At 46.5% G+C, this 26,056-nt stretch overlaps 1 protein-coding gene across 1 annotated transcript in view; it reads left to right on the top strand.

Annotated features, from left to right (window-relative positions):
- Positions 1 to 4,133: 4,133 nt before the first annotated feature.
- Positions 4,134 to 26,056, top strand: part of ZXDC (ZXD family zinc finger C) — a 26,707-nt gene continuing 4,784 nt past the window's right edge. The window contains 12 exon segments of the mRNA XM_032784168.2: positions 4,134 to 4,600; positions 4,602 to 4,712; positions 4,714 to 4,984; positions 4,986 to 5,304; positions 6,742 to 6,894; positions 8,118 to 8,196; positions 8,498 to 8,628; positions 9,899 to 10,069; positions 11,662 to 12,347; positions 13,095 to 13,179; positions 14,986 to 15,158; positions 23,928 to 24,029. Coding sequence (XP_032640059.2) covers positions 4,134 to 4,600; positions 4,602 to 4,712; positions 4,714 to 4,984; positions 4,986 to 5,304; positions 6,742 to 6,894; positions 8,118 to 8,196; positions 8,498 to 8,628; positions 9,899 to 10,069; positions 11,662 to 12,347; positions 13,095 to 13,179; positions 14,986 to 15,158; positions 23,928 to 24,029 — 2,748 coding nt within the window.

The following is a 26,056-nucleotide window of genomic DNA, read 5'->3' as shown; positions in this document are numbered from 1 at the left end:
ATAAGAATCTCAAGGCATTTTACAAACGTGAACGAATTGAGCCTCATGATACCCTTGCCAGTGAGGTAAAGGAAACAGGTTTCCCATTACCCACCACTGGGTTGAAGCAATAGATGATAAAGAGCATGCTGAAACCATATGCAAGTCTAGGGCAAAGGTGCTTTGTTTGTTTTTTTCTGAGCTTATCGGAACCTTGTCTTGCAGAGAAGCCAGAATTCTGAAGGTGTGATTCCTTAACCCCCTTCTGTGGGGAGATTGATGTCATGTCTGGGATGATGACTTCACTGTTGGAGAAACCTGTGAGTGGGAGGAGAAGCTGTGAGGGGGAGAGTGCGCTTATTCAAACACATATGTAGTCATAATAAAAGACACCTATGCAATGACTGACACAGTAAATGAATTGCTGTAGCAATGTCCTTTATGAAACTTACCCCATTGTGAAAGTCCTTCCTTAACTACAAACAGTGTCTTCACGTCCTTCTCCTGGCATGGGAAAGACAAAGCTGCATGTTCTGAAAAAGCTTATGCACAGTTATGGCTACAGGACTTAAATTCACAACTTGAGGAAGAATAATTAATCTGAGACTTCAGTTTTTATATCTATCACTGTAGCTGAATTGGTGTTTTGTTTAGATTGGTGAGCTTTGTGGTTCCATAATTCCACTGAGCTTTCATAGCATTTCTCTGGTGTGTTGTACACATGAGGGATTTTTGGTTTGGGTTTCTTCCTTAGCAATGACAGAGGCCTAGAATTTTGCTAATAATCTACCATGCTTTCATTTCTCACTCTCCAAACACAGATACTCCCAATTTGTTGGGAAGAATTCCCCAGGCCACATGCTATCCAAGATGCATTTCCTAAGCTAAGAAAAATGGTAATAAAAATTACTGCCAGAGGGCATCCAAAACAATTAGATTGCCAGGGCCTGCAGTGATGGGGCACTGCAAAGGTGCCCCACTACAGGGAAAGAATGAGTAACTCAGAGATAATTTCTCCAGGAACTGGAGGCAATGGCCAACTTGCCTCTGGGGTTTCTAGTGCTGCGTCACCACAACCTGTAGGTCTTGTGTATCAGGAGGACTGATATTGTGGCTTCTCTTTTGCACAAGCATGTTATGGAAAGCGGTCTCCTTGTGTCTCTACACTCATACACTTCATAAGACTAGCCTGAGTTGAAACCTACGTGCACTTATTCCTATGACACACCCCTATTAATACGCTACAGGAGGCACTGGCAAATAATAGGAACTTGTTAATACTTGAATGTGTATTGGTACTATTATCAGTGAATAAGGGCTCCACAGAAAGAAACACGCCTTGGTGCTCAAGATTAAATACAAAATTATGCTGTGAAGAGAAAGTAATTTTTAAAATAAATTCAAAATGGAACTGTTGGGCTAGTGCTATAGCACCATCTACTGGCTGTTTCTCAGACTATCATTAACATTAAATTGTAAAAACAACGAGTCCTTGTGGCACCTTAGAGACTAAATTTAAATACATTTGTTAGTCTCTAAGGTGCCACAAGGACTCTTTGTTGTTTTTGCTAATACAGACTAACACGGCTACCGCTCTGAAATCTAAATTGTAGTTAATTTGCCCTTTTTGCCTGAACCATGATATAGTTTCCTTTTATATGGAGGTAGCAGGAAGGGAGACAGAAGGGCTAAATTCCATTTTCAGTTATGGCCTATGGGCTGGATCATACATTTTAGACTACATATTACCCTCAAGTCACAGCAACTCTGTCTCTGATATCAAGGAGAGGTTTTTGCACAAACATCAAGGATCGCAAACTGATTTTAGCATCTCTCAGTGGGAGAATTTGCTCTCCTTTTTAGGCCTCTATTTGTTTCTCCTCCTTCCTCAAGCTTCTTTCTGTTTCTTTCCCTCTTTCTTGTCTTTGTGTCTTTCCTCCTTCCTTTGCTCTGTTTTTCCCACCACCACTGAGGTTCATACTGACCCATAAACAGATCAGCAATGAAAGTTTATGATGACATGTTCATTGTCAAAATTAGGCTTTTTAGAATGATATCCTTATGCTTTGAACCAAGGACTGGAGCAGTCACATCTCTCAGGCGTACCTATTTAACTATTTTGATTAGAGTGTGTGTAATAAATTACTAAATAGTTATAGTTAAAGCTGTACAACCCAGAGTGGGAACATAATATAGAGAGATGCCTTATACTGGTTGATAGCTTATTCCCATAAGCATAAGGAGCTAAGCTAATACCAGAATAATCACCTTTGATATACATATAATGTTTTCAACTGGATATATAGTTAAAAGCAATACAAAAATTGTGCTGAATATTGTTTCTGGCTGTTTACAGAGTTAGGCAGACAACACAGCATTAGTTACACTGGGTTTCCATTTGGATTGGCAGGATGACTTCACAACCATGAGAGCTAGAAGAAACATTTTTTCAGAATTGCTCGCACTCATGATTTTGTTGTGAGCCTTGTGATATTTTCTGTGTTTTAACCTCATGAACTACAGGTTTCTCGTGAATTTTTGCCTTTGTTCCAAAGGGTTGCCATCTTCCATCAGTTTCAACAGGACTGAAGAATCAGGCAAGATAGTCAATGTTTTCCTACGGATTTTGCATGAGGAAGTGTGCCTACCCCTAATAAAGGTGGTCATTGTTTTCAATGGAACGGAAGTTAAGATACTATAGGAGATTGTGAAAAGGAATCTGGGAGGGGGAGATGGGAATATGAGGGGTCAAAAGGAAGAGCAGAGGATGTGCTGCGGATGGAGGGGGCAGCAGGAGGTTATCAGAGGGGGAACTGGGGAAGATGAAGAAGTAGCAGGGTCAGAGAGATTCCTTAGGCAGGAGGAACACTGAGGCATGTGCTGGGGAATGCGGAGGAAAGGTGGCAAACAAAGGGGGGATTGGGGAGTTTGGGGTGTGGGAGGAGACAGCAGAATGTGGGTGCAGAAGGGGAGCTGAGAGAAGCAAGGGAGAAGGAGTGGGAATTGGAAGAGGAAGGGAGTGCAGAGGGTAGGTGGGGGACTGGAATCTTGCGGAGAATGTGAGAGGCTGGCACTGGGAAGGGGCCAAGGCAGTGAGATGAATGAGGCTAGAATGGCAGGGCAGCTCCCCAGCCCCGGGGTTAGAGGAGAACCGGTAGCAGTGACCCTGCCAGGACCAGCAGGCGGGGGGAGTGCTGGGGAGGTTAAATCTCACAGACCAACCCATGCAAGTTATTTCTTGATCCCCACGAGATGTAAACCAAGCTCAGGTTTTGGGATCAGGGCTGATGAGAGTGGGAGGGAAGCCGGTACAAATTACCGGGGCTCTGCGGTCCAGCTTCCCAGGCCCTGTTTAGCCAGTTCGCCCTTGCTGGGGGGGCCCAAAAAATGTTTTTCACCAGGGCCCGAACCCGCTCTCGGGGCCCCGCGAGCCCTGGTCTGGCAGCAGTCCGGGCCTTCGGCGGCATTTCGGCAGCGGGGGGCTGGGGGGAGCCTTCAGTGCTGTGGAAGACACAGAGCAACTGAAGAGCCCCCTGCCGCCGAAATGCTGCTGAAGACCTGGACCGCTGCCGGGTGAGTACAAGCGCTGCAGCTCCCCCACTTTGCCCCAGGCAGGGCTGGCTTTAGGCCGATTCCCCCAATTCCTCCAAATTGGGCCCCGCGCCCTAAAGAAGAGTGCCTAATTTTTTAGTTTTTACTCACCAGCAGCGGTCCGGGTCTTTGGCAGCACTTCGGTGGCGGGTCCTTCAGTAGCTGCCAAAGACCCGGACCACTGCCGGGTATTCGAATTGGGCCCCGCACTTCCTAAAGCCGGCCCTGGCCCCAGGCCCCTGAATCCTGTGGGCGATCCTGCTCGGCGGCCCTGTTTGGGACTGGTGACAAGGCAGGGGTGGCAATAGGGACAAGCCGCCAGCCGTGGGGTTTTGCTGCGGACCCTGCACTCCATGCCCCCGGCCCGGGCTCCGCTCCAGCCCCAGCGCTCCAGGGAGCTCTTCCTCCCTTCCGTAACGTGAGCGGAATCCAGGCGCCGCGTTTTCCCCCGCGCCCCGCCCGGCTCCTCTCTGGATTCTCTGTTCCGGGTTTCCGCCGCCTCCCGCCCGGATCGGCCCCGCCCCGCGGCTCCGGTTTCAGCCGCTGCTACAGGGACCCCCAAGATGGAAACGCAGGGGCTGCCCGCGGTGGAGGCGGCCCGGCCCGACACCCAACATGGCGGCGGCGCTGCAGCATCGAGCGCCGCGCCCGCCGGTCCGCTCTGGTCCATCGGGACCCGTGAGCCGCCGGCCCCCCCTCCAGAGTGGGACGGGGGGCGGCCGGCGCGCCGCCCTCTGGGCCTGTACGATGTTGAGCCTTCCCTAGTGATCTGCTTGGAGGAAGGACAAGGAGCTCGGCCCCAGCCGCCCCCGAGCCCCCCCCGGCGCCCGTCCCCACAGCCACGGGCCTCCTGCTTCGTCTTCAACCTGGTTGCGGGGCGCGGCGGAGCCGAGGGCCGGGCCGGGCGGCGGGGAGAGCGCCGCACCGAGCCTCCCGGCGGCGAGCAAGAGGGGGCTCCCGGGCCGGCCCCCGCCGCGCCGCCGCTGTTACCTCCCCCGCCGGGTCCGGGCGCGGCTGCGCCGCCGCCGGCCGGGAGTGGATGTGGCGGAGGGCGCGGGCCAGGCAGGCTCGGGCCCCAGCGCCTTCGCCGGCACCATCACCATCAACAACCAGAGCCTGCAGGTGCGGATCGAGAACGGGGCCTGACCCTGGGCCGGGCGCCGCCGAGCCGGGGCCGCTGCCTCCGCCGGGGCCGCGCCGGAGCGGGCCGCCCCCAAGCCCCATCGCCGCTGCTAGCCGGCCGAGCCCCCCAGCTGCGGAGGGGAGCGGCGGGCGGGGAGGTGCCGGGCCCGGCCCGGGGGGTTCCGGGCGCTGCTGGTCTACTCACTGCCCCGAGCCCCGCTGCACCGAGACCTTCTCCCGCAAGCAGCAGGTGCGGCTGCACCGGCAGGCGGCTCACGGGGGGGGGCCGGGCCGGCGGCGGCGGCGGGCGGGCGGCGCGGCCCTTCGGCTGCCCAGTGCCCGGCTGCGCCTGGTCCTTCGCCACCGCCTACAAGTTGCGGCGCCACCTGCACTCGCACGACAAGCTGCGGCCCTTCGCCTGCGCCGCGCCCGGCTGCACCAAGCGCTTCACCACGGTCTATAACCTGCGGGCGCACGGCCGGGCGCACGAGCAGGAGGCGGCGCACAAGTGCGAGGCCTGCGGACAGCGCTTCCCCAGCGCCGCGCGTCTCGGAGCGCACCAGCGGCGGAGCCACCTGGAGCCCGACCGGCCCTACCGCTGCGAGTTCCCCGGTAATCCTCATCTCTGGCTGGCCTCAGCCTCGCCCTTCCTTTCGGACCTTACTGGGGATGGGGGTGCGCTTAGTGCCTACTCACTGGCACAGTCCCACGCCCAGATCGGCGACCCTCCCCGGGGAGACTGGTCTGGGGACGCCCCAGCCCCATCTATGATCATGGGACTTGTGAGAGCTACTAGGGAGCCTGCCTGGGAGAAGTGGGGCGAGGAATGAATTACAGCATTTATGGGACCACTGGGAGTCACCTGCCTCTTTGGAACAGGGAGGAGAGCTGGTTTGTGTGGGGAGACTTCATAGAGCAACTGCCTTGCTGGGGGGCGAGGGTGTTACAGTTCTGACCCAAGAGGCAGACGTCCCCTTTTAGACCCCTAGAATTGTTCATGAATCAGTCCTGTCACATGGCTCCCTAATTAAACATCAAGCAGTCCTGATCTTGTTCGGATCTCCTAAGAGGTGTATCCTATGGTCTATTCTGGTAACTTCAAATAATATATGAATGTGTCTCATCCATTGGGGATTGAAGGAGGTTCTGTTTCTAGCCCTGTCATGAACAAATCAATATCCTCACAGCCTGCAAAGCAATCTTTTCAAATAATCTAAATCCTAGATATTTTTGATGATTAAATGTAGGTGAGGTACTTACTTGAGCACTACCATGCAGCAGTGTTTCTTTGGGGTCAGATGGTATATTTATATGCAAGGGTGGCTAACCTGGAGTCCCTTCTTTAGACTGTTTTGTAGGTTTGATACAATGCTTATCTTGCCTGTTGATCATCTCTAGTTTGTGCTACCAGACTTCTATTTTACCCTGATGTCTGGGACGGACAGTTGGAATCTTTTGATCTCCATCTTCTGTCCCTTATCCGCCAGAGGTCCCTCAGAGTTTGCTGATTGAATAACAGCAGAAAGGAAAAAGATACCACTCAGCATGTCTCCATTAGACTTACATAGTTCTTTGATCAATGTACAATAGTAGAACAACTTTTTAATCTGTGAGCACTGTCCTCACTGCTGTCTTCTAATCTGATGTGTATAAGTCCGCCAGCTTAAATTGCACTAGTTCTGCTTTTCTCTGTGCCCAAAACATGCCATATCTAGGTGGATATTCAGTTTCAACCCATAGTTGCAAACCCTGAAGTATGATATAGAGCAGGGGTTCTCAAACTGGAGGTTGTGAGTGACCCCTGAAAGGGTCACAGGCTGTCAGCATCCACCTGCAAGCCCCACTTTGCCTCCAGCATTTATAATAGTGTTAAATGTGTGTTTTAATTTTAAAACAAGGGTTCTTAATTTATAAAGGGGGGAGTCACACTCACAGGCTTACTGTGTGAAAGAGGTCACCAATACAAAAGTTTGAGAACCACTGGTATAGAGTTTAATTTGCCTATTTTGTGTGTCCCACTAAGCTGATGATGTTCCACTCCTTCCTTAGGCTGTGAGAGAACCTTTATCACAGTGAGTGCATTATTTTCTCATAATCGAGCCCACTTCAGAGAGCAAGAACAGTTCTCCTGCTCTTTCCCTGGTTGTAGCAAGCAGTATGACAAAGCCTGCCGACTGAAAATCCACATGAGAAGTCACACAGGTATTCAGCAGGGTAGTTCATAAATTGGGATAGTTGAATATATAAAGCGATATTGGGTCAAATGCAGCCTCAAGCTTTAGCTATTTATAAAAACAGTCTTTACAAACCTAATGCCAATAAGATTTTGATAAAATGTTAATAGAAACACCCCTTAAATGTTTGTGACCAAGAGTTGGAAGAGTGAGAACCTGAAAATGACTCTGAACTACTGTCTGTGACTTATAAGTGACAGTCAACTTCATCTTGTCAATTTAAAAAGAAACTTAAATTAAAAGTGGTTCTATACCTTTTCTTCTGTCCTTCTGACATTTTTTGTGGCTTTACAGTCACTCTTTATCGTCTTTTACAATTTTTTTCCCTCTCTGTTACCGTGTGAAAGATTATGGAAACAGAAGGCAATTGACTGTAGACCAAGTGCTGTCACTTGTGTAGAACAAACTTCAAGAGTAGAGAAATATTTTAGTAATTTGGAGTGTTTACAACAATGGTTGGTAAAACATCTTCAGGGAAAAGTGGATTTTATTGACTTTTTTCAAGTGGACTGCCTGTTAGTTTGGACAGCAAAATATAACTGAGAGAAACGGGGGGAAAAACAAATTCTCACAAACTGTTACATAAACAGTGAAAAGCAAACTGGGTTTAAAAAAAATCTGGTTGTCCAAATTAATATAGGGCCATCTCCTACAGTTGGCATCCATGCGGGTGAATAGATCCAGCTACATAGATCCTTCGGGTTCCATGGGAACTTAAGGGTCTGCCCATGCAGATCCACTCCAGGACATGGCTAGTAGATAAGGAAACTTGTTTGATAACTGTAAAAGAAACTAAAATATCATTTTAACTTTTTAAAATAATTGAGGGTATGTCTCCACAGGGGGGGAAAAACATTGCAGTGAGTCTGAGTCCAAATCAGCTGCCTTGGGCTCGCACTACAGGGCTAAAAATAGCCATGCGGACATTCCCACTTTGCAGCGAAACCTGGGGAGGGTCTCCGAGCCCAGGCTCCAGCCGGAGTGGGAATGTCTGCACTGCTATTTTTAGCCCCTACAGTATGATCCTGAGTCAGTTGACCCAGGCTCAGAGACTCATTGCTGCAGGGGGAGGGGAGGATGGGTTTGTAGTGTAGATATCCCTTAAACTTTTTTGAGACTTCACAATATCAGCATGTATTTTCGTTACTATATGATTAAATGTTGTTTGTTTGTTTGTTTTTGTTTTTTTAGGTGAAAGGCCTTTTATCTGTGATTCTGAAGGTTGTGGTTGGTCTTTCACCAGCATGTCCAAGCTACTAAGACATAAAAGGTAAAAAAAAAAAAAAAAAAAATCTGTGATTCTGAAGGTTGTGGTTGGTCTTTCACCAGCATGTCCAAGCTACTAAGACATAAAAGGTAAAAAAAAAAAAAAAAAAGTTATGCTTAAAAACAAAACAAAACCAAAATCCAACACATGGCTTACTTGTCAGTTCTTTGCATTGGCTAAACGTGTTCTAATGCAGATAATTGTTTTAAGAGTGAGTTTTAAAATCAGAGTGGTTGTAATTGATGCTAGAAATGAGCATCTGGTGAACTTAAGTTTGGGAATAGTAATCCTTCCTATTTTGTAGGAAACATGAAGACGACAGGAGGTTTACATGTCCAGTAGAAGGCTGTGGGAAATCCTTCACAAGAGCAGAACACTTGAAAGGCCATAGTATAACTCACCTAGGCACAAAACCATTTGAATGTCCAGTGGAAGGTACAGTTTGTCTGTGGTCCTGTGTGCTGTTACTAGAGCTGTTACTTTGGTAGGTGCAGGGTTCTGCCCAGTCAAGGCTCACTGAAGGACTAGAGCCTTGGGTATTTAAAGTCATATTTCACTTTTTTTTAAACCTTTTTTATAGCTTATTTTTTTAAAGAACATCTAATTGAATAAACCATATTGTCTCAGACATGGAGGAGACGGGGAAACGGCTAGCAGATCATTGTCACTTGATTTTTCTTATCAGTTAGTGATAAAAGGAAATCAACACCTCCTTTAGATTTAAGACTATGTGATACTGCCTAGACACTGTTTATCTTTTCAGTTGATTAATTGTTCCCTATGGTTAAACTGCTTGTGAAAAATTATTTTAATGTGTGTGTGGTTGCAGGAGGGAAGAATCACAAGCAATGATAAAATGAAGATGTCTGCTCAGCATCCGATTGATGTTCAGATGAATCTAATAGGCTGGCTGGTCATATTTAACAGGGATAGAAAGTTATGCAGAAGAATTATAATGGCCTTTTTCTGTAACTCTATAGTAAATTTACCTCTCCAGTACTGGTGGTCAGCTTGGGTTGCTTCTTCCAGCACAAAGGTCTCTGCAGAACTACAAATATCCATTAAGGGGTAATTAAGTGGCTAAAAGGTATATGGGGAGCTTACAGATAAGACCCATGGTTTTAAAATGAATACAAGCAAAAGATTTGTGGATCCAGCTGCTGCAGGAAATCATTGAGGCACAATCTCTAGTGGGATTTTTAAAAGGGTTTATATAAGTGTGGTATAAATAGAAACAAGACCATTTACCCAACTTCCTGGCTGAACAAGGAATGTTGATACTTACACTTCAAGACGTAAAACAAAGTGTTTTTTGTCCTGTGGTGATCAGGAAGCATTTCCTTCTCCTTTATGCTTTCACCAGTGGCCATTATCCAATGCTTCTATTTAAGGTGCCTTCATGGCACTTTTCACTAAATCGTTTGGATTTTTTGCTGCTCTTGGAAGCAGGATGCTGGACTAGATGCATCAGTGGTCTGCTCTGGTATGGCATTTCTTCTGCTCCTTTGAAACTCTGCTTCTTTGCTTTGTGCTGGTTTCTTCAGCTTCATGTATTTTTGTATGGCATCCGTGCTCAAGTGCTGCAAGTTAACTAACTAGAACATTTTATTTAGATAACTTTGAGATGTTTACCAGGGAATTCTAAATGCTACTTTTAAGTTAAAACTAAGAAAGATCCTGTAATATGCTGTGTATCATGTTACAGGTTGTTGTGCAAAATTCTCTGCACGCAGCAGTTTGTATATTCACTCCAAGAAACATCTTCAAGATGTGGATTCATCGAAGACCCGTTGCCCAGTGTCCAGTTGTAATAAATTGTTCACTTCCAAGCACAGTATGAAGAGTCACATGGTCAAACAGCACAACTTCAGTCCAGGTATAATAGTTTAGTCTCAAAATATGGCTGGGGCAAAGGGAAGCCTAAACACTATGTATATCAGGCAAAAACGGGCGATGAAATCCTGGCCTCATTGAAGTCAACAGCAAGACTCTGACTTCAGTTGGGCCAGGATTTTTTCTTTCTGTGTATGTATATGATATAAAATCTTCAGTGGGAGCTGTGACTAGGGCTTGACTTGTTACTGACTTCTGGAAACCACATCTTGAATTAAAGCAGATCTTGCTCTTGAAGATTTTTTCAATATATTCTTTCTAAAACCTGATAATGAGGACTTAAAACCAAAATACTCTTATCCTAACTTGTCTCATGGACCACGTTGAGGGTATTTTGGAGTGTATAAGTGTATGCAGAAATTCCCGTGCTGAAGGGAACTGTGTTGTCCAGCAGTACAAACAAATAATGTTACTGTATAATTGTTTGCTGGATATGAGATTCTTCATCACAGTGGAACATTAGTAAACGTTAAAGTAATTTTATCTTTCAGTGATGTGACAAACTTAAAAATTCATCCTACTTTTATCTAGATAACTAACTGAAGCAAAATAAGACAGATCTCAAAGTCCCACATTGGTAGCGTAGTGAATAGGAAAGAGAATAATAATTGTTTCAGTGTTCTAAATATATATACACAGATGACACTTCTGTACAATATTTTTGGTAAGAATGGGAGGAGGATACGTTGCACAGGAAAGTAATACTTGTTTGAAACTATACTTCTACCCCGATGTAACACAACCTGGTATAACACAAATTTGGATATAATGCAGTAAGGCAGCACTCCAGGAGGGTGGGGCTGCGCGCTCTGGCAGATCAAAGCAAGTTTGATATAAGGCGGTTTCACCTATAATGCGGTAAGATTTTTTGACTCCCGAGGACAGCATTATATCGGGGTAGAGATGTATTTTTCTTCTGACTGGGGGGAGGGATAGCTCAGTGGTTTGAGCATTGTCCTGCTAAACCCAGGGTTGTGAGTTCAATCCTTGAGGGGGCCACCTAGGGATCTGGGGGTAAAAATCAGTGCTTGGTCCTGGTATTGAAGGCAGGGGGCTGGACTTGATGACCATTCAAGGTCCCTTCCAGTTCTAAGAGATTGGTATATCTTTTATTATTTATTATTACTATAAAGATGAATTTTTGTTTTAATAAGCTTGTTTTCCTCTAATTCTGGTTTAGAAAAGTGGGTTTAATTTAGGAAATATTTTTAGCCTATAATTTTAAGGATACTCTATCTTCAGACACTTTGTGTGCAGTGTTTTTTCTTCCCTATTAAATTCTCATGTGTCTAGTACAAGTGTGTTGCTTACAAACCCCACAGTTTCTGAGGTCAGTAATGTTGCTTCATTTATTTGCAGTGTATGTAAACTTAAGAGTTCTGTTGGTATCTTACCTGTTCTGGAAAAAGAATCCATATATTCTATTAGTTGTTAGTGTATGGCTCTGGGGCTTCTGTGTATTCCCACTTTTGAGTGTTGTACCCCTTGAGCTATAGGTAGTGGTGCACAACCTCCTTTTCTTTATCATTTGTCTGTTGCATTTTCAACAAGTTTAATACATGTATTATGTTTCAGATCTCTTAACCCAGCTTGAAGCAACCAGTTCCCTCACGCCTAGTAGTGAACTCACCAGTCCAGGACAAAATGACCTCAGCAACATAGACCTTGTGTCCCTTTTCTCCAATGTGTCTGGTAACAATTCTGGGATTGCAACAGATATGGCTTTAGTAAACTCTGGAATTGTCACCATTGATGTTGCTTCCGTAGGCTCTACGCTTGCTGGAAACCTTTCTGTCAATAGCAATTCCCTCGGTCAAACAGTTGACCCTTTGATATTGGTGGCAAGTAGTGATATTCCACATAGCCTGGACAGTTCTCTCTTGATGGGAACCACTGCTACAGTTTTACAGCAAAGTACTTCAAATCTGGATGATGTACAGACTGTAAATGCAGAAGCCTTGGGTTCGCTAGCATCTTTATCAGTGAAGAATTCCAGTCAAGACCTGCATGGTTTGACATCCAGCAATAATCTAACGATAGACACTACCACTTTGACTCCTTCCAGTAGCCTTGGTGGAAGCAATGGACCTGAGCTACTGACACCAACTAAAGCTGAACGAAATTTGCTTCCTAGCTCGGATGTTGTTGGTCAACAGGAAGGCAGTAAAGTGGTGACACAGTTTGTGTTCTCCAACCCTCCAGGAAGCTACAGTGCTCAGAAAGAAATGGATCTTGGCACAGTGACTTGCAGCTCATTTTTGGTATGCAGTAACTATATTCAGTTGTCCCCAGATGACTGAAGCACCTTAACTTTGAGGATACTCCATTGCTGCTTGCGACTTATGGGCAGACCTTTCATACAGATTTACCCAATTACATGGGTTTTTTTCATGAAGGATGTAGAACTCTGTATTGACTAAATACGTTGTTAGACGTGGATTCAACATGGTGAAAAATTCTTTAAAAGGCCTGAATTGTGAGGGTGGGGGAGGGAGGATCATGTTCAAAGTTTAAAAAAAAAAAAAAAAAAAAAAAGTTCAAAATTAACCCCCCAAGGGTGAAGTGGGACTAACAAGAAAGCATAAGGAGGGGAATATACGGTATGTCCTATGTGTATTAGTTTCAGGGAAGGGTTTGGGGATGGAAAGTAACTGAAATTGTTAGTCTCAGTCTTCGTTCCCATATCTATCTTTAATGCCGCTTCTGGAAAACCATTCCCTTTCCAGTACTGTGTAAAGATAACTGTTTATTTTCAGTATAAAATGTTTCCCTTATCACCATGACCTTATTGAAAATGCTGATAAACATGGTAATGTATTTAACCTTAGATATATGCAGGGGACCAATCAGAGTTTTGACTGCTACTGTTTGAAAAACTTAACTTATTTTAAATCCCAATCAACCAGTATTAGATGAATATTATGAGCAATGAGTAATTCGTTAGCCTGGCTACATTAGCTTAATGTGTTGTTTCAAACATGTATAAAACATATCTCTTGTTTGATTAGGAGAGCGGGGGATCTGCAAGGACAGACTACAGAGCCATTCAGCTAGCCAAGAAAAGAAAACAGAAAGGGAATGGGAGCAGCACAGGTGAGGAGGCATTTGCCTTGCTGAATCAAGTAACATGCAGTGACGTCAGAGTATATCTCTTTCAAATAGATAAACTTACTGTAATCAGCAACAAAATCTTAGTGAGGTGTGCTTTTTGTAGATAATTAAGATGGTCTTCTTGCATGGAGTTTAAAATTCATTGAGAGTTTAAAAAACTCTACTCTTGGGTTTTCTCTTTCTGTTAAAGGGACCCTGGTAGGTTAAAGTTATATTTTAAACTCCCCCTTCCCTCATCCTCAATATCATTTACTTACTGTAATCAGAGGATTATCCTTAATTTATTAAAACCAAAAGAATTTTAGAAATCTAATTTGCTATTTGTGCTTTTTGTCCACTCTTTTCATTTCATTTTACTCAGCATGGACAATGAATGAAAACAGACTAGTCAGTTTCACCTCTAAGTCATGCACTATCACAGTGCTTTAGCGTTAGCTTGCAAGCACAGTAGGAGAATTTATTTGACTTTTTTTTTTAATTGAAACCTTTCTATTAACCTTCAATCTCGTGTAGCAGATTTTTATAAAACACAAACTTGGGGCCATAGTTTACATAACTATCCCATTTGTTTTCTTCCCCTTAAACTACAGTGGAACTCATAGCTGTCGATGTGCACTGTTGCTTTGTTAGGTCAAATGTATTCCATGACTTGCTAAACTTGCCCAGAAAAAATAACAAAACAACAAGAGACAGCTATTTGAGTTGCTGCTGCCCTCAAGGGCAGAGGAACATCAAACTAAACAATTTTTTTCCTTACGTTTCTTGTTGCCTCCTATCTCTGAAAATAAAGGCGACAGTTGTTTTTAGTTATGTCTCAAGGTAAGCAAAGGATTACACTTCCAAATTAAACATTATCATGTCTCTTGCTTTATAGCACTATGCATGTGTGCACTTTCTCTTTTTTTAAAAAATACTGTCCTGTCTAGGAAATAAAGGACTAGCCTTTTTTTGTCTGTTTTATGAAGTGATCTGTAATTACAACAGCTTGTCTAAAATGCATGCTTGATGATATCCTAGCTTGAAAGGAGACTTGATTGAATTTGCCCCTGTTCTGTAAAACAGAGCTAGAAAATTCCCAGTTCCCTTCTTAAACAAGGTTCCTTGTTTCATGTCTAACATGTCACCTACCAGTTACTTAGTGAATGCCATTTACTTTCAGAGACAATGAAACAGTTCCTCTTTTTGTTTCCCTCCCATGCACACATTTCCCCTGGTATAGAGTAATAAAAACTTCTATGTAGTATTTCAGACAAGTCTTGCATCTTAAAATGCATTAACAGAATTTAAATGGACACTCAAAAGTTGAAAGTCCTAGTTTAAAAATGTTTACCTGTTGACATTTAAAGTAAAAAAACCAAAACACAAACACCTGATAATTGAAAAGATCTGATGTGTATTATCCCCAAATTATGCTTTTTAATTTTCTTTTGGCATCTTATTCAGCATGAACAATGAAGAATGTTACTTTTAATCATAGTATTTTCTTGTTCTCCTGGGGAATGTGATGTCTATATTGAGAAATATGCAGGGAAATATTTAAATTCAAAGAAACGTTTAACTGAAATTTAAACAGAAAAAAATGAAAATATAGGCTCAATAAAGTTTTACAATCTCTACCTTTTGAGCCTAACTACTTTAACGGTTATAGTTGGTTAATAATAAAAGGAGACTGCCTAACTAGAGGCAAGGGAGAAAAGATGTTTTCAGGTGTAATTTGACAAGTCCCACGGAGAAACTTACCAAAGAATCAGATGTTCCAACATAATTAATAAAATAACTTTATTTCAGCAGCATCAAATTCCGGCCAGAGGAAAGGCAAAGGTGGTAAAGTGAGTCCTACCAGCTTCTCATCTACCAGTCATGGCAATCGATTGTGTGGCAACATTGTTTTGCCAAATGGAGGCCTAACAATAAGGGATCCAGCAACTGGCGCACAGTATGTGCAAATTCAGCTACTTCAAGTAAGAACACATGAATAAAACATACAATCTGCCCAGTTCACACAGAAGAATCTGACTGTCCTTTCAAATCAGATATAGTCTTCTCCTGTATTAATACTGTGATTGTTGCATGATACCAAGGTACTTGGTGAGTAATATATTGCTGATCTATTTTTAAGACTGTTGCCCAAAAAGAGCATTTTTTTCTCCTCAGAGTGAGTGTCCCTTCACACACTTACTGCCAATAATAGAACTGTTTTTCCAAGCATCTTAAAAATCATTACAAAAGTAATTGGAGTGAAGAGGGTGGGTTCAAATGGTTTCCTTAGAGAGCCACTTTATGGGGGGCCCCTAGCTGATAATGAAAAATGAATGCTGTAGTATAAATTAAAACTCTTCTCTAAATATTCCCCTTATTCGTGCACATGTTGGGGGCGGGGGAAGGGTTAGACACAGCTAAGGTGATGAGGAGACTGAGAGTTAAGAACACAGGCAGTGTGAAGTGGCATGGCAGAAGCCTTGCAGGCAGCACTAAAAAGCCACAGGAGTAGCTGTACTGGAGAGGGGCCTTGAGGAAACACTGTTCAGGAGTGAGAACAGCCCCAGGAGTTGGAGCTAGGAAGGGAAGATGCTGACCTGGCCTGCACTATTTCCAGTAATAACACACACAAATTACATTATTCTTCGAGTGCTTGCTCATATCAATGGCAGTGAATATGTGACCCTGCTGACCTGGCGCTGCCTCAGTTCCTTCTTATCGCCAGTGATGGTCATTGGAACTGCAGTGGTTTGCTATTGCAAGTGCTTCTTGTTTCTCACTGTAGTTGTCGTTTTGTAGTCTGGTAGCATTAATTGTTGTTAGTTATAGTAATTGGTGTAGAAGTGGGAGTTCTCTCCCCCCCCCCCCCCCCCGCAACTTTCCAGTTCCCCATGAGGCTCAGGGCATGCCTCAATCCCAAGGTTTAAAACCTGCAGATCCTACCATAAGACCATGACAATGAGCGACCCCCACGACTCTTGTCTTGTGTGTCTGGGGGAGGCACACGAAGCTGGTCGGTGTAAGATCTGTAAAGGGTTTCATTCCAGGACGAAAAAGGAGCGAGACTGTCACCTGAAGCAGCTCCTGATGGGGGCAGCTCTTCATCCCCAGCCAGCTTTGGCCTGGTAGGATCCGGCGCTGAGCTCCTCCATGTGGAGTGCACAGGCCTCCATCCACCAAGTGTTGCCAAGGAAGGACTCTGGGCATAGAGACCCTTGGCACTGGCACTCCCTGGCACCTGGGCTGATGGAGGCAGCACTGCACTGTTCCCATTCCCTGGTACCACAGAAGCAGTGCTGCAAGCAGGACAGGGGTTGATCTCTGGCCCTGAGGACAGCTGCCTTTGAAAGCGCCACCGGTGTGCTTTCTGGGGAGGAGCACCCAGCGCCGACAGCCCAGGAGACGGCACCGACAACTTCAGCCCTGCAAGGCGGGACATCAGGTCTAGTGCTCGTGGACTCTCTGGGCCAGGTGGTGGAGGACATCGAGTTGCCATCCACCCCGGACATCTTTGAGGCTGCGAGGGACTTAAGCGCCATGATGGCGCCACAGTCCCCAGGCAGTCAGGAGAAGCCTCTGGTACTGTAGCGCGCGACACTTAGTCGAGGCAAGCCCACGATGTTGATTCAATCAGCTGCATTTCCATGGCATTGCTCTGACTTGCAGCACCAGTCCTCGGCAGGTCCTGCTCCCAGCACTGCTCGTGGCACCACTCGACTCCTCACTGGCACTTCACCTCGCGGCACCTCTCCCCAAATTCCTGGCACCAATCACAGGCACAGCTCTGATCAGCACCGCCTTGGCCTTAGCGTTCCAGGTCTTTGTCTTTGGCAGAGACACAAATCGGACTCTAGGCATCGGGATGTGGATGCAGGGCCATGGCAAGTACAGTGGCCATTCTGGACCTCGTGGGCATACCACCAGGGCACCCTCTCCAAGGGCTCCCACTCAGTGGTGTCAGAGTCACAGTTACCTGCAGCATTGATGAGTTGCCCCACCCCTAGGGGTTCTGAAGTGACCTCAGTACAGACCACTCCACCACCTCTGGAGCCTGCTCCCGCCACCAGCATGGACCCTGGGGCAGTTAGTGGGGAAGGAGAGGCTGTGCAGGATGTCCCCAGGGACCTGGAGGGCCATGAGAACCCTGTACCCCCACTGGCGTCATTGTTGTCCTCCCTGGAGGAAGCGGTGGCGGGGACTTCCGCCTCGGGACTGCACTGTATAGACAGTCAGTGCCCACCAGGACCTGCGTGTAACATGGGCCTGCAGGCTGAGGAGGTGGTGGAGCTGGAGGACCAGAGGGTGGACATCCTGGCCCCAGAAGGTCCATCGAGAGTGGCTCTGCCCCTCATCAAAACTGTACAGGCCAACACAAAGACCCAGTGGCAGACCCCTGCCTCCATTCCTCTGCCTGCAAAAGAAGTCGAGAGGAAGTATTTTGTCCCCGCTAAGGGGTATGAATATCTTGACATACACCTGTAGTTCTGCTTGTTGGTGGTGACTGCAGTAAATGAACATGAGACACGGGCAGTAGGGTCCAACCCCAAAATCCAAGGACTTTAAGCAGATAGACCAGTTTGGCCAAAAGATCTACTCGACCAGGGGACTCCAGCTCAGAATTGCCAACCAACAGGCAATTCTGAGCAGATACAACTTCAATTCCTGGAACTCCATGGTAAAGTTCAAAGAGCTAGTGCCGTGGAGTCCAGGGAGGAGTTTAGGACTGTTGCTGAATAGGCCAAGGCAATGGCATGGACCTCTATACACCCTTCACTGGACGCTGCATACTTGGCAGCACATACCTTGTCCTCTGGGATTATCATAAGGCAAAGCTCCAGGCCTCAGGGCTCCCACGTGGGGTGCAACAAACCCTGCAAGACCTGCCATTTGATGGGGTGGGCCTGTTTTGTGGAGCAAACTGACTCCAGGCTGCATAACCTTAAAGATTCTGGGGCTATGCTGAAATCTCTGAGGTGCATATCCTGGCCACCCAGAGAAAGCACTTTAAACTGCAGCCTGTGTAGCATCCCTATCCTTGATGTCCTACGCAGGACTTCTCTAGGAAACATGGCAGGAACAGCATGCGTAAGCCTTCCCAGCCCCCGTCCAACCAGGGCCAGGCGTGCGCTGCTTCAGGCTCTAAGAAGGCCTTTTGAAGGTACACCCAGGGACGACGTACCAGCTGACGAACTGGATCCTCAGTCCTGTTTCCTGAACTGTCTATCCCACTTCTACCATGCTTGGTCACAAATAACATCAGATTGCTGGGTCCTTCACACAGTAGAAGTGGAATATTCTGCCTGCCCACACTTCCTTCCCCATCCCTCTTCAGGGACCCTTGTCACAAGCATCTCCTCGTGCATGAGGTCCATATGCTCCTCGCTGCAGGGACAGTGGAGGAGGTTCCTCAAAAGCTTTGGGGCAGGGGATTCTACTCTCACTATTTCTTAATCCCCAAAGCAAAGGGGGGGCCTCAGACCCATCCTCAACCTGTGAGGCCTCAGTTGCTTCATGAAAAAGCTGAAGTTTCACTTGATGTCCCTGAATACAATTATCCCTTCTCTGGATCTGGGAGACTGGTATGCCACCCTTGACCTCAAGGATGTGTACTTCCACATATTGATACAACCTGCCCACAGACATTTCCTAAGTTACCAATTTACAGCCCTCCCATTCAACCTGTCCACGGCCCCCGAGTGTTTATCAACTGCATGTCATGGCCACCCTCCTCCGTCGGAGGCAGGTACAGGTGTATCCTTACCTGAACAACTGGCCGCTCTGGGGGATGCTCCAGGGACCAGGTGGACGCAAAGGTCCGTTTTGTGAGATCCACCTTCAACAGGCTGGGTCTTTTCCTCAATGAAAGCAAGGTGACGCTGGTACCAACTCAAAGGATGGAGTTTATCGGGGCAGTGTTGGACTCGAACTGGGCCAGGACATTCCTGCCAGAGGCTTGCGTCCAAGCAATGACAGACGTCATACAGGTCCTCAGACAGTATCCCACCACCGCAGCAAGGGGCTGCCTGAGGTTACTTGGTCACATGGTGTCTTGCACATGTGTGGTACAGCACACCAAAATGCAACTCAGACCTCTCCATGCTTGGCTCCTGTCAACCTATCGCCTGGCGCATGACAGTCTGGACTCTGGTCACCCTCCCGGTGCAGGTCCTCAAGTCCCACTGTTGGTGGCTCAACCTGCAGACAGTGTGCGAGGGAGTCCCCTTCCACAAACCCCAGCCCTCTCTGTCCCTGGTAACGGAAGCGTCGGTGCTGGGTTGGGGTGCACACATGGGAAACCTTCAGATGCAGAGCCTGTAGTCCCAAGACGAACATTCACTCCACATCAACATCAAGGAGCTGAAAGTGGTCCAACGAGCATGCCAAACCTTCCAAGCTCATCTGCATGGACAGTGTGTGGGAGTCATGACAGACGACACAATTACGATGTTTTACATAAACATGCAGAGTGGAGCCCATTCCTCTCCACTGTGTCGGGAAGGCCTCCAGTTATGATAGTTCTGCATAGCCCTCTCCGTTCACCTGGAAGTGTCTTACCTCCCAGGTTCCCAGAACGAGCTGGTGGAGTACCTCAGCAGATCCGTCCATAACCATGAGTGGCCTATCCGTCCAGACAGACATGATGCACAGTATTTTCCAGAGGTGGGGAGCTCCCCAAATCGACCTCTTTGCCATGTGAGGCAACAGAAAATGGCCATGAGTCTGCTCTTTCCAGAACCATAGCCCAGGTTCTCTCTGAAGCATTTCTCCTCCCCTGGATGGATCATCTGCTGTATGCATTTCCCCCGTTCTCACTCATGCACAGGGTCCTGCTCAAAGTCTGCAGAGACAAGGCAGAGGTCATACTGGTGGCGCCGCTGTGGCCTCATCAATACTGGTACACCATGCTGCTGGAGCTGTCAGTGGATGCCCCAATCACATTGCCCCTGGTCCCAGACCCGATTACCTAGGACCATGGTCTCCTTCACCACCCAGATCTTCAGTCCCTTCACTTCATGGCTAAACCCCATGGATCTCATGTGCTCTGAGCAGGATAGGGAGGTCTTGCTTGGTAGCAGGAAACCATCCATCAAGGCCACCTACCTGGCCAAGTGGAAAAGGTTCGCAACCTCGTGCACTCAGAGCCGGACACTCCACACTGCAGGTGCCCATACCGCTTATCCTCGAATACCTACTGCACTTGAAACAGCAGAGTCTGGCAGCATTATCCGTCAATGGGCACCTGGCAGCTATCTCCGCATTCCATCTGGGAGCGGCTGGGCGCTCCGTCTTTGCCAACCCCATGGTTGGCTGTTTCCTCAAGGATCTGGCGCAACTGTACCCACAGGTTAGACAGGAGATCCTGGCATGGGACCTGAACCAGGCCCTTTACAAGCTGATGGGTCCCCCGTTTGAACTGCTGGCGACTCGTTCACTCCTATACCTGTCATGGAAGGTGGCCTTCCTAGTCGCCATTACTTTGGTGAGGAGTGTTTCAGAGCTGAAGGCCCTCACCTCTGACCCTCCCTAAAGTTTTTTTTTTTTTTTTTTTTTTTTTTCTTCAAGGACAGGGTGCAGCTTTAGGCCTCACCCAGTCTTTCGTCCAAAGGTTGTGTCCTAATTCCATTCCAACTAGGACATTTTTCTAACTGCCTTAAGCCTCGTACGAGTAGCCAGGAACAGGGGCTTCACACACTGCACGTTCAGCTGGCACTAGCCTTTTACATAGAGCGCACGAAGCTGTTTCGTAACTCGCACTAGCTGTTTGTGGCAGATTGGATGAAAAGGCTCCTGGTCTCGTCTCAGAGGATTTCGTCGTGGATCACATCCTGCATCTGGATGTGCTACAAGCTAGCTGAAGTCCCCGCTCCAGCGCTAGCAGTGCATTCCATAAGGGCACAGGCCTCCTCGGTGGTATTTCTGGCCTGGGTCCCTATACAAGAAATCTGCCGAGCCGCGATGTGGTCCTCGGTGCACACCTCCATTTCTCATTACACCATCACCCAGCACGCCAGAGACGATGCAGCGTTCGGCAGGGCTGTGCTTCAGTCAGCGATTCCATAACTCTGACCCCACTGCCTAGGTAAGGGTTGTGAATCACCTAATTTGGAATTGATATGAGCAAGCACTTGAAGGAAAAAAATGGTTACTGACCTCGTAACCGTTGTTCTTTGAAATGTGTTGTTCATATCCATTTCAAACCCACCCGCCTTCCCCTCTGTCAGAGTAGGGAAGAAGGAAGTGAGGAGGCACTGGGTTGGCATGATCATATATTCACCGCCATGGAGGCACCACTCCAGAAGGCTCCATGGCCAACCCAATGGGTGCTGCTAGGAGAAAAACTTTCCGAACACTGTGCTCACGGTGCGCACACACCTAGAATGGAATGGACGCGAGCAACCCATCTCAAAGAACAACAGTTACGAGAAGGTAAGTAACTGTTTTTTAGAAGAATATTAAGGTTGCCCGTGAGAAAACTCTTAATTCTGTCTTCAGAACAGGATTTGATTTGATGTGCTGTAAGTGAGGCATGGGCCATGCACTGTACCATGAGGAGAAAAACAATATTGAATAGCTGCTCGCTAAGTGAGCACTGGCCTTTCTATGCACGGAATGAGGCTGGAGTTCTGGAGGGGGAGGGGAAATAGTATGTTCTCATGGCACGAGGGAGCGGAAGGTGTTTCAGAATAAGTTGCACAGGGAGTCTTAATCCTGGCAGATGGTAATTTTTGAATGCCTGACTTTGCAGCCTTAATGTTCTTCTAATGTAACTTTTTTGTGCGACTTCCCAGAGCTTTTATTAAAAAGCAGACTGAAAAACCAGATTCCATCATGTGTCGTCCTAGTGACTCTGGTCATCAGCAGCACTGCTGGTGCCTTTAGATCCACGCCACAGACCTCTACCACTTGAAATAACAAACTGATAGTAGTTGTAGGTTGTAATCATCTGCATGGATCAGCACTGGGTGGGATGAGACACCTTGCCTGAGGGAATCATATATTTGCTAGCAGTAGACTAATGGTGAGACTTGAAAGTCTTGGATTCCATTCCAGGCTCTGGAGCAGAGTGTTCTCTAGTGGGCACGGAGCCTTCTGGTAGGTTCTCCCAAGCCTGAGCCCTTCTGCCCCTTCCCATCTAAACTGTTTCTGTCCCAGTCCCATTCTTCTCACTCATTCAGTCCCAGTTCCTCTTTCCCAGCTTCTTGTCTGATATCTTTCTCTCTTCAACCCTCCCCCCCACCTTCTCTGGCCTCTAGTCACAATGGCTATTAGCCAAGATGGGCAGGGATGCTGTGCCTAGCCTCTGTTTGCCAGAAGCTGGGAATGGGTGATGGGATGGATGAATTGTTCCCTCTGGGGCTCCTGGGATTGGCCACTGTCGGAAGACAGGATGTGGAGCTAGATAGACGTTTGGTCTGACCCAGAATAATCGTTCTTACCTTAATGTTCCTTGTCCCAGTCTCTGCCTAGCCAGTTTCAGTTCTCCCCTGTACTGGGGTTCCTGGTCAGATCCAGTTCTCCGCTCCCACCCACTGCTCCCAGTCATCCTCTTCACTCCCCTCCCCCCACTTCTTGGCTCCCTGGCTGTCAGTCCCAGTTTCTATGCTAGCTCCTTTTGACTGACTCACTAACACACACACACACACTCTCTTCTCCCTCCACCTCCTTTCAGGGCAGGGTCTTGTCTCATCTGCATAGGACTCAGGTGGTTTTCTCCTCCATGCTGCTAGAGAGGGCACTGAAAGCAGAGAAGAGACATGAATTCAGACTAGAGCAGCTAGAACTACAGTTGCAGGGAAGACCCTGTTCAGCAGCTTGCAGGGCTGGAGGATGCTTACTGAGGATGGAGTCCTCACCAGAATAAAATGTGAATCTCTAGCAAGTCTCTACTGAGCATATGTGAACTGAGAGTCTTAAAAGACCAAATTTGGACAGATTTTTATAGGGAACAGCAAAAGTCACATGACAGATGCACAAGGCCCCTCCCTTGCCTAACTTCAGCTACCTTCTCCTAAGCTCGGGGGCACTGGAGCTCTTCAAAGCAAAGGTTGCCAACATTTTTTAACATGGGCAAAGCAAAGTATTTTCCCCTGGTCTCATTTTTGGAAACAGCCAACCCCTTCTGGCTGAATTAACCCCCCGCCCCCCCCAGAAAAAAAAATCAGTATGGAAAATTTCAGCCCAAATGGTTAAAGTCTGGCAGTTATAAGCAATTGAAAAGATAGGGTCTTCTGAGAGGCAGTGTCAGACGAGCTTCCACCTCACATGCTAATATCTCACCAGGGAGCAGTAAGCTGTTGGCCAGACCTGGAGGTGTTTGGTTTCTAGGAGGCAGAGTGAGGATCTGTTCAGCTCACCTACTCTTAGTATGGGGTGAGCCACATGCAGAGCTCTTCTTCTTTTCCCCCTTCACATGGGGTGCCCCAGGACCACCACTTTGGCAGCATAATGGCTTTGGAGTGAACACACAGTTTGAGTAGTAAAGTTCTTGAGAAAGCATCTTGCAATCTGCAGTTGACACATATGACTGAGTACTAGGGGGATTGGTTCAACTTCCATGAAACCACTGGAAACAGTTCTTAGGCCTCATCAGCCTTCAGAGCTGGGGTGCCTTAGCCAATAAGGCACTCTTCGCTTTTCCTGGTTTGTTTTGTTTTTATTTTATTTATTGTAGTAGCAAGCTTCACGCTCACTATGTGAAAGTAGGAGACACTTGGAAATCGTATGTTTACATTATGTTTTTCCCTTCACAGGATGATCCTCCAGGAGAGGGAGACTTGCCCTTTCAGCTCAGCTCTCAATCTTCCTCATCACATTCTCAACTTACAGTGGACTTACCTGTTCATATCCTTCAGGTACAGCACCTTAGAATTCTGATTTCAGTTGACAAGTTAGATGCAATGAAAACAATTTTGCACCAACACTTTCGCTATCCTACACTACAGAAGTACTCTACTTTCAGACCAAAGTTTAATTTCACAGGCTCTAGCTCTGTGACCACAAGAGGTTTGCCATGGGCATTGCAGAGATGCTGTAGGAGGTCATTCTCCTCACCACACCCCTCAGGCCCCATTTCTTGTTTTGCTCCATGTTGGAGATGCTATTTACTTTTGCCCCAAAGGGTAACGTCAAGAAAGATGTTCCATGACTGTTATGATAGGTGGCCGGGAAGACCTGGAGCCAGATTTTTCGAACGTGCTCTGCAGTTACAGTTGTGGGGCTGGATTTTCAAAAAACTCTGCTCTGATTTAGGCCCCCTAAATATGATGTGACCAGATTTTCAAAAGTACTCTGCACCAATCTGCTTCCATTAGTAATAGCAGGGCTGTTGCTTGCCAAGTGCTCCTGAAAACACGACGACTTATATAGGTGCCTGAGTGAAAGCTCTGCTGGATGCTGAGTGTTTTCTGAAAATCAGGTGCTCAGTTTTTAAAATGTGAACTGTCAAACTAGAACTGTCAAACAATTACAGATTGAGGCCAAGTGGTAGTTCTCAAAAGGAAAGTGAAGACATTCACAGATCCTACTCTTCCATAGTGATTGGGATTCAAATAACTCCAGCAGCAACATGGAGTGATATTTTTAAACAGACACAATCTAATGGCAACTACCAGAAACATAACCCCTTTAACAACTTGGGCTACTACCAGAGAAGTACCTTTAGTGACAGCTGGGACATGGAAAATACCCCTGCACTAGTAAAAGGGTGCAAGAAAACCACTGAAGGGAAGGAGACACTCTGCTACCTGTGCATTGAAAATCATCTTTGGATAGTAGTGTGGATCTAAATTCATTCACTTTTGGAATGTCTCTTACCACTGTACTGCAGTGCAGCTCCACCAAATGCCACTTGCATCCCAAAAGCATCATGTGCAAAGACAGCTGAAAACTGTCTTGCTACCTATTCATGATACTCCTAATAACTACTATTCTGACAAGCTGTTTGTCCGTGAACATGGACAGCTCCATAACTGAGAACCCAGTGCTAACATCTTAGTGGAGAGAAATAGATCACTTTTTTTTATGATTGTTATGGAGCTTTCCATTTGCCAAGTTAATTGCAACACAGTATTTGAGCCAATTAATACCCTTTCCAGTAGAAACAAAAGTGATTTATATACCTTCTTCCCAGAAATATCCGTGTCTTGAACAACCCTGTAATAAAATGGTGGGTACGGAAGGGGAGTTGGATTATTTCAAATTCTGAAGGGTTTTTAAATTTTGTCAATTATTTTGTTTCTTTTGTCAACAATAGTCAGGATCCATCCCCACCCCATCAGCATTTTAATGAAATGTTGTTGGCAGTCCAGTTAAATCAGTTTGCAAACCAGGAGTGGGACAACTTTAAATTTACTGTGAAGCGTTCAGTGCATTTGGTTTCTTGGCATAATCTTAGAACGTAAGAATGGCCATACTGGGTCAGACCAAAGGTCCATCCAGCCCAGTATCCTGTCTACTGACAGTGGCCAGTGCCAGGTGCCCCAGAGGGAGTGAACCTAACAGGTAATCTCTCCATGAATGTATCTAGTTCTCTTTTAAACCCTATTATAGTTCTAGCCTTCACATCCTCCTCAGGCAAGGAGTTCCACAGACTGACTGTGCTCTGTTTGAAGAAGAACTTCCTTTTATTTGTTTTAAACGTACTGCCCATTCATTTCATTTGGTGGCCTCTAGTTCTTATATTATGAGAACAAGTAAATAACATTTTCTTATTCACTTTCTCCACACCACTCATGATTTTATATACCTACCATATCCTCCCTTAGTCTCCTCTTTTCCAAGTTGAAAAGTCCTAGCCTCTTTAATCTCTCCTCCTATAGGACCCGTTCCAAACCTCTAATCATTTTAGTTGCCCTTTTCTCAACCTCTTCTAATGCCAGTA

The sequence above is a fragment of the Chelonoidis abingdonii genome, chromosome 17 (assembly GCF_003597395.2).
Source record: "Chelonoidis abingdonii isolate Lonesome George chromosome 17, CheloAbing_2.0, whole genome shotgun sequence".
NCBI classification, from domain to species: domain Eukaryota; kingdom Metazoa; phylum Chordata; order Testudines; family Testudinidae; genus Chelonoidis; species Chelonoidis abingdonii.
The sequence above is the reverse complement of the archived record's forward strand: the minus strand, read 5'-3'. Positions and strand labels throughout refer to the sequence as shown.